This window comes from Haliotis rufescens, unplaced genomic scaffold (assembly GCF_023055435.1).
Source record: "Haliotis rufescens isolate VD_foot unplaced genomic scaffold, xgHalRufe1.0.p SCAF_12, whole genome shotgun sequence".
NCBI lineage: Eukaryota > Metazoa > Mollusca > Gastropoda > Lepetellida > Haliotidae > Haliotis > Haliotis rufescens.
This window is the reverse complement of record NW_025963802.1, coordinates 1,269,785-1,277,565: the sequence shown is the minus strand read 5'-3', so window position 1 is coordinate 1,277,565 and position 7,781 is coordinate 1,269,785. Positions and strand designations below refer to the sequence as shown.

The window sequence follows — 7,781 nt, the reverse complement described above, 5'->3', positions numbered from 1 at the left end:
ATGTAGAAGTTGTATTTGAAGATGGACCGGAGCGCTATTAAAAGTATGTGGGTATAACCTATGTTTTGTGTTTACTCTTGGTGAGTGCAAGGGCCGGTACATGCATACTGATAGAGACCGTTCAGAGTAAGAGTTGATAGACCAATCACTCCTTGAATAAGATGACCAGAGTCTGACCAAGCGAGTTGCTAAGTCATGGCTTAGCTTGTCTACGACGACACGGAAGGACAATAAGTTAGGTAACTGTATTAGGGCTCAGTTAACCCCAAAACGCAGTTACGACATTAGAGCCCCCTTTTTTTTCCAGGAAATTTAAGTTTGCTGTGGGTAATCGTCTGCATAATAATCGTTACTGATACTCCTTCCGGTAATTCCCGGATATCCGGTGAAGAGAAAGAATACATAACCGGAAGTCAAAGGAATCGGGGATCATTTCCAATACAGGTATGTCACTGTTGACCGAGTGTATAACCATAGAGCGGAATTCAATTGTTCTGAATCTATTATTAATAACTTCACGATTTATCACCAACTAACGCATGTTTAATGATATGGTAAACAATTGGGATATCCATTCTCACATGATAAAATTAAACTCAAACTATTTGGTGATATTGAAGATATTGTGTGATTAGGTTAAGACCTAGATTTGGGTTGGTTATCTATTTGATCAAGGGATTATCATGAAAACACATTTAAGCAAAAAAGTACTTTTCTCTCAATATTCGCTTAGGTGGTGATACAGCTGTGAAACCGGCTGTTTAAATAGTAGGCGGTTATTGTGACTTACATTGACCAATCAGAATCGAGTATATTCTAAATACATGGTAGGAGACACGAACTTGTGACTCAAACATATGAAAAATAACAGCTGTGCTAACTTGTGACAACCTATGTTCTGAAAACAAATACAATTTTTCAGGATGGTGATACGGTCCCTTGGCGTGGCATGATGACGTCATATCCTCTGTGGGGTATTCTAGTGAGCCACACTTGCGGAGCTGTAGGAAGTCACGTGTATCTGTCTTGTATATCTACCTTCATACAGCATAGTATCACTGATAACACATACAAGGTACACGTACAAGCACTGAATTGCATTTTATTCAAGAACAGCAACATCTTAATCTAGGAGTTTGTGCTGGCAAGGTAGAGGTTTGCTGTGGGTGTTATGGAGTAAGGGTGTTGTCGGGGTGGAGGTAGGGTGTTGTTGGGGTGGTTGTAGGGTGTGGGCTGGGAGGAGGCTGGGTGTGGGCGGGGTGGATGTAGGGTGTGGGCTGGGAGGAGGTTGGGTGTGGGCGGGTCGGATGTAGGGTATGGGTGGGGTGGAGGTAGGGTGTGCGCGCTTGGGCCTAAGTGTTGTCGGGGACGAGGTAGGGTGTTGTCGGAGTGGTTGTAGGGTGTGGGCGGGTCGGATGTAGGGTGTTGTCGGGGTGGAGGCAGGGTGTTGTCGGAGTGGTTGTAGGGTGTCGGCTGGGAGGAGGCTGGGTGTGGGCGGGGTGGATGTAGGGTATGGGTGGGGTGGGTGGGGGTAGGGTGTGGGCGCTTGGGCCTAAGTGTTGTCGGGGTGGAGGTAGGGTGTTGTCGGAGTGGTTGTAGGGTGTGGGCTGGGAGGAGGCTGGGTGTAGGCGGGGTGGATGTAGGGTATGGGTGGGGTGGATGTAGGGTGTAGGCGCTTGGGCCTAAGTGTTGGCGGGGTAGGTGTAGGATGGTCAGGGCGAGAAGTGAAGAGGTCTAATGAGTCGCATCTCGCTGTGAAGAGTAACGTGCCTAGGTTGTGCCATGGTTTACTTGTCATGGGTTCGAATCCAAACCACACCCTGGTTATGATCCCTGGTTCGTCAGCTCCAGATCCAACCTCGTTATAGTCAAGTGATCTCTTACACGTGTATGACGTGCGTCACTTTTGGTTTGCATTCCACATTAAGCTGACACACCTTGATATAAATAGACTATTCTCTCACTCACTTAATGCATTACCAATTTTGTAACAATCAGTATATCAAACAATGTCTAATCGCCTCCCGACCGCACGTTCACAGTGACTTGTATATGCTCGCAATAAAAATAATGTTACTGATTTGTTCGTGTTTCTTCAGAGCGTCTTGCAAGCCACTCCACATTTCGGATTGTTCGTGGTCATAGTGTTGACCGGACACATTGCTGACCATATCCGCTCTACCGACTACCTGTCCACGACATCTACAAGGAAGATATTTAACTCGATAGGTCAGTTTGATCGTTTTCCAGAACCGTAGTATACATGCTGTATGCCACTCAGTACCGTGGTATACCTGCTGCATGCAACTCAGTACCGTGGTATACCTGCTGCATGCAACTCAGTACCGTGGTATACATGCTGTATGCCACTCAGGACCGTGGTATACATGCTGTATGCCACTCAGTACCGTGGTATACATGCTGTATGCCACTCAGTACCGTGGTAGACATGCTGTATGCCACTCAGGACCGTGGTATACATGCTGTATGCCACTCAGTACCGTGGTATACATGCTGTATGCCACTCAGTACCGTGGTATACATGCTGTATGCCACTCAGGACCGTGGTATACATGCTGTATGCAACTCAGAACCGTGGTATACATGCTGTATGCCACTCAGGACCGTGGTATACATGCTGTATGCAACTCAGTACCGTGGTATACATGCTGTATGCCACTCAGGACCGTGGTATACATGCTGTATGCCACTCAGTACCGTGGTATACATGCTGTATGCCACTCAGTACCGTGGTATACATGCTGTATGCCACTCAGGACCGTGGTATACATGCTGTATGCAACTCAGTACCGTGGTATACATGCTGTATGCCACTCAGGACCGTGGTATACATGCTGTATGCCACTCAGTACCGTGGTATACATGCTGTATGCCACTCAGTACCGTGGTATACATGCTGCATGCAACTCAGTACCGTGGCATACATGCTGTATGCCACTCAGTACCGTGGTATACATGCTGCATGCAACTCAGTACCGTGGCATACATGATATATGCAACTCAGTACCGTGGTATACATACTGTATGCAACTCAGTACCGTGGTATATATACATGTTGTATGCAACTCAGTACCGTCGTATACCTGCTGCATGCAACTCAGTACCGTGGTAAACATGCTGTATGCAACTTAGTTCCGTGGTATACATGCTGCATGCAACTCAGTACCGTGGTAAACATGCTGTATGCCACTCAGTACCGTGGTATACATGCTGCATGCAACTCAGTACCGTGGCATACATGACATATGCAACTCAGTACCGTCGTATACATGCTGCATGCAACTCAGTACCGTGGTATACATGCTGTATGCAACTCAGTACCGTGGTATACATACTGTATGCAACTCAGTACCGTGGTATATATACATGTTGTATGCAACTCAGTACCGTCGTATACCTGCTGCATGCAACTCAGTACCGTGGTAAACATGCTGTATGCAACTTAGTTCCGTGGTATACATGCTGCATGCAACTCAGTACCGTGGTATACATGCCGCATGCAACTCAGTACCGTGGCATATATGATATATGCAACTCAGTACCGTAGTATACCTGCTGTATGCAACTCAGTACCGTGGTATACATGCTGCATTCAACTCAGTACCGTGGTATATATACATGTTGTATGCAACTCAGTACCGTCGTATACCTGCTGCATGCAACTCAGAACCGTGGTATACATGCTGTATGCCACTCAGGACCGTGGTATACATGCTGTATGCAACTCAGTACCGTGGTATACATGCTGTATGCCACTCAGGACCGTGGTATACATGCTGTATGCCACTCAGTACCGTGGTATACATGCTGTATGCCACTCAGTACCGTGGTATACATGCTGTATGCCACTCAGGACCGTGGTATACATGCTGTATGCAACTCAGTACCGTGGTATACATGCTGTATGCCACTCAGGACCGTGGTATACATGCTGTATGCCACTCAGTACCGTGGTATACATGCTGTATGCCACTCAGTACCGTGGTATACATGCTGCATGCAACTCAGTACCGTGGCATACATGCTGTATGCCACTCAGTACCGTGGTATACATGCTGCATGCAACTCAGTACCGTGGCATACATGATATATGCAACTCAGTACCGTGGTATACATACTGTATGCAACTCAGTACCGTGGTATATATACATGTTGTATGCAACTCAGTACCGTCGTATACCTGCTGCATGCAACTCAGTACCGTGGTAAACATGCTGTATGCAACTTAGTTCCGTGGTATACATGCTGCATGCAACTCAGTACCGTGGTAAACATGCTGTATGCCACTCAGTACCGTGGTATACATGCTGCATGCAACTCAGTACCGTGGCATACATGACATATGCAACTCAGTACCGTCGTATACATGCTGCATGCAACTCAGTACCGTGGTATACATGCTGTATGCAACTCAGTACCGTGGTATACATACTGTATGCAACTCAGTACCGTGGTATATATACATGTTGTATGCAACTCAGTACCGTCGTATACCTGCTGCATGCAACTCAGTACCGTGGTAAACATGCTGTATGCAACTTAGTTCCGTGGTATACATGCTGCATGCAACTCAGTACCGTGGTATACATGCCGCATGCAACTCAGTACCGTGGCATATATGATATATGCAACTCAGTACCGTAGTATACCTGCTGTATGCAACTCAGTACCGTGGTATACATGCTGCATTCAACTCAGTACCGTGGTATATATACATGTTGTATGCAACTCAGTACCGTCGTATACCTGCTGCATGCAACTCAGTACCGTGGTAAACATGCTGTATGCAACTTAGTACCGTGGTATACATGCTTCATGCAACTCAGTACCGTGGTATACATGCTGCGTGCAACTCAGTACCGTGGTATACATACTGTATGCAACTCAGTACCGTGGTATACATGCTCTATGCAACTCAGTACCGTGGTATACATGCTGCATGCAACTCAGTACCGTGGTATATACACATGTTGTATGCAACTCAGTACCGTCGTATACCTGCTGCATGCTACTCAGTACCGTGGTATACATGCTGTAGGCAACTTAGTTCCGTGGTAAACTTGCTGCATGCAATCCAGTACCGTGGTATACATGCTGTATGCAACTTAGTTCCGTGGTATACATGTTGCATGCAACTCAGTACCGTGGTATACATGCAAAAAGAAACAAAATAACTTAAAATGTTGCGATAATATGTTTCATTTTCAAGAAGATGTATTTAACATCAATCTCAATGGCATTTGTTAAAGTTTCAAGAAAACAATGTATACTTTCAACAACGTTTCTAGAAAGCACACTGAAACTTCAACATTGTATCGCGATGATTGAATATGAAGTTTATTTTGCTTATATTGGCTCGTAGAGAATCACTGTATTAATGGTATTAATGCAGGTGAACTGACCCCAGCAATAGTCCTCATCATCGCCGGGGTCCTGCCCTCCTCCCACCCTACCGTCAAGCTCACCCTCCTCGTCACGGGCGTGTCCCTCACCGGCTGCGTCTACTCTGGCGGCTACATCATCAACGCCATCGACATCTCACCACAATATGCTGGGATAGTATTCGGTATCTCCAACACCGTCGCATCGGCTTTCGTCCTCTTAGGCAGCGCAACAATTGCCGAAAGTGTCCATGCCGTAAGTGTTATAATAGTGGTGTGCGTGTTTAGAGAATGCGGTTGTATTTGTGATTTCTTCCTATTTTTCAGAAGATTCTAGTTATTTCAAAAGAAGTTTTTAATCTAAATTTGACATCGGCGGAATAGCCGGCTTCCTCGATCTCATTCACACAACGCATCCTATGTAATCATGGCACCGTGAAGAAGTACAAGTATTATTCTTGACCATAAATTTCAAATGTGACCTTCTCAAAACCATTGATTAAGAACACACTGGCACTAGAAAAGCAGTTGTTAAAGACATTACAAAGATTGTAGCGTAATATGCATTGCTTTTAAAGTGTTTGTAAATTGTTTCTGTGTGAGTTGACGTTCACAATATCTAAAATGAATCAATCATTGTGATAGAAGGCGAGAAAATTTCATTGCAACAGAGAGTTTCGTTTTGAGCAGAATTTCATTAATTTTATATCACGGCGTTTAAATGTGAATACACACCACAAAAAAGAAAGAAAGAAAGAAGAAAATATTACACTGATTAATTTGTCTTTCTATACCCGACAGAATGAATGGGTTCTCGGCGAAAAAATGTGTTTTCATTCGAGAAGTATCATTGTATTTCACTGTCTCATCCGTCTTAACCATTTGCATTTAGTTAAACAAGGTGCACCAGTATTGAGCCATCTGTAAACTGCCAGCACATGCACGCGATGAAGACGTCATTCAGCAAGCTTCCTGTTTGTATTTGAATATTTCATTCCGGCAATATTTTACATTCCAGGGATATCAAGGCAACTGGGAAATTCTTGTCGTTGTCACTGCAACAATCTACATCTTCGGCAGTCTCTTCTACCTCGTGTTCGGCAGCGGGAGCCCCCAGCACTGGAACACGACGCCATGCCCAACCCACCACGATGAGACACGCGAACCCGACATCGCCAACTCGGCAGCAAAGCCAGTTACGACGCCTCAAATAGGAGGGGGGACATGCGCGTCGTTACACGTGGACTTTATTGATGAGGACGCGCGGACATGACGGTTGTGTACAGAATGCCCCACAACATATGTCAGTGTTTCAACTCGTTAATGATTCTACAATTTTAATCATCTGCAATGGTCCATAGTGGCACTGGCAAATCCTGTTTCCCGAGGAAATCAACCTCCTGGAAGTGAGCTGACAGACTTTGTGCATGATCGTGCGCTGATGACATGGGTCGATGCTGACAACACATTGGTGTATTGCGCGTGATGACTTTCTGATTTACAATGTCACACTGTTTAGATATTCTGAGGTTCTGACTAAAATAAACGACAATTAATGCCTTTTTACCATCAAACATACTAGTTTTGTGAATATTGTGTGCGGAGTAGATTACAGTTTACAAAATATTTCAAACTATTGTCATGAAGTCTTTCAATGTCATTTAGAAGTGATACACATAAGTAAGAGAATTTATGGATGTCAACTGTTTTATTATGAGGAACCCAACGTTTCGGGGTATTTACTTACTCCTTCGTAAGGTGGAGGAGTAATTATATATATACTCAAAGAAGTTGACATCCATACGTATTTTTGTGCGGATAATGAAATAAAAGTGTTAAAATCTATCTATATAAACTTCTATCGTCGTTGTCACTGCATCATATCTGGCTTCTAATAAACTCGCAGATAGGTCCGGGGCGGTCGGGTAGTCTAGTGGTTAAAGCGTTCGCTCGTCACGCCGAAGACCCGAGTTCGATTTCCGACATGGGTACAATGTGTGAAGCCCATTTCTGGTGTCCCCCGCCGTGATATTGCTGGAATATTGCGGCGTAAAACTATACTCACTCACACACTCACTCAGATAGGTCTTTCAATTGCCGGGTGGCATACTCGTCTAAACAGCCGCAATTCGTTATGCAGAGTTATGGCCATAATGCATGCGATCTATGATCATAGGTTCAAATCCTTGGACTCCCTGATATTGGTTTAAGGCTTGTCGGGCCGCGCTCGTGGGTAACACCAAAGGCCTTCATCACTTCTGGCTTTCTTCCAAACCAACTTAACACGCCGTGATAAACTGGGATATTACTCATGGCTGGTCAAGACTATAGTTCTCTGGTGTTGGCGGTTCCTATGTATGTGATAACTAAAGCTCCAAG

The 7,781-nt window shown here is 44.9% G+C and overlaps 1 protein-coding gene across 1 annotated transcript; it reads left to right on the top strand.

Annotated features, from left to right (window-relative positions):
• Positions 1–324: 324 nt before the first annotated feature.
• Positions 325–7,361, top strand: LOC124111716 (sialin-like). The gene is made up of 5 exons (XM_046471498.2): positions 325–444; positions 923–1,075; positions 2,100–2,229; positions 5,414–5,658; positions 6,421–7,361. The coding sequence occupies exons 2-5, from the start codon at positions 950–952 to the stop codon at positions 6,673–6,675; spliced, it is 756 nt and encodes a 251-aa protein (XP_046327454.2). The 5' UTR covers positions 325–444; positions 923–949; the 3' UTR covers positions 6,676–7,361.
• The last annotated feature ends 420 nt before the right edge of the window (positions 7,362–7,781 follow it).

Coding starts and splice junctions, on each gene's coding strand:
- LOC124111716 (XM_046471498.2), top strand. CDS start 950: ATGATGACGTCATATCCTCTGTGGGGTATTCTAGTGAGCCACACTTGC. Junction 2,230..5,413: donor GAAGATATTTAACTCGATAG/GTCAGTTTGATC, acceptor GTATTAATGCAG/GTGAACTGACCCCAGCAATA. Junction 5,659..6,420: donor TTGCCGAAAGTGTCCATGCC/GTAAGTGTTATA, acceptor TTTACATTCCAG/GGATATCAAGGCAACTGGGA.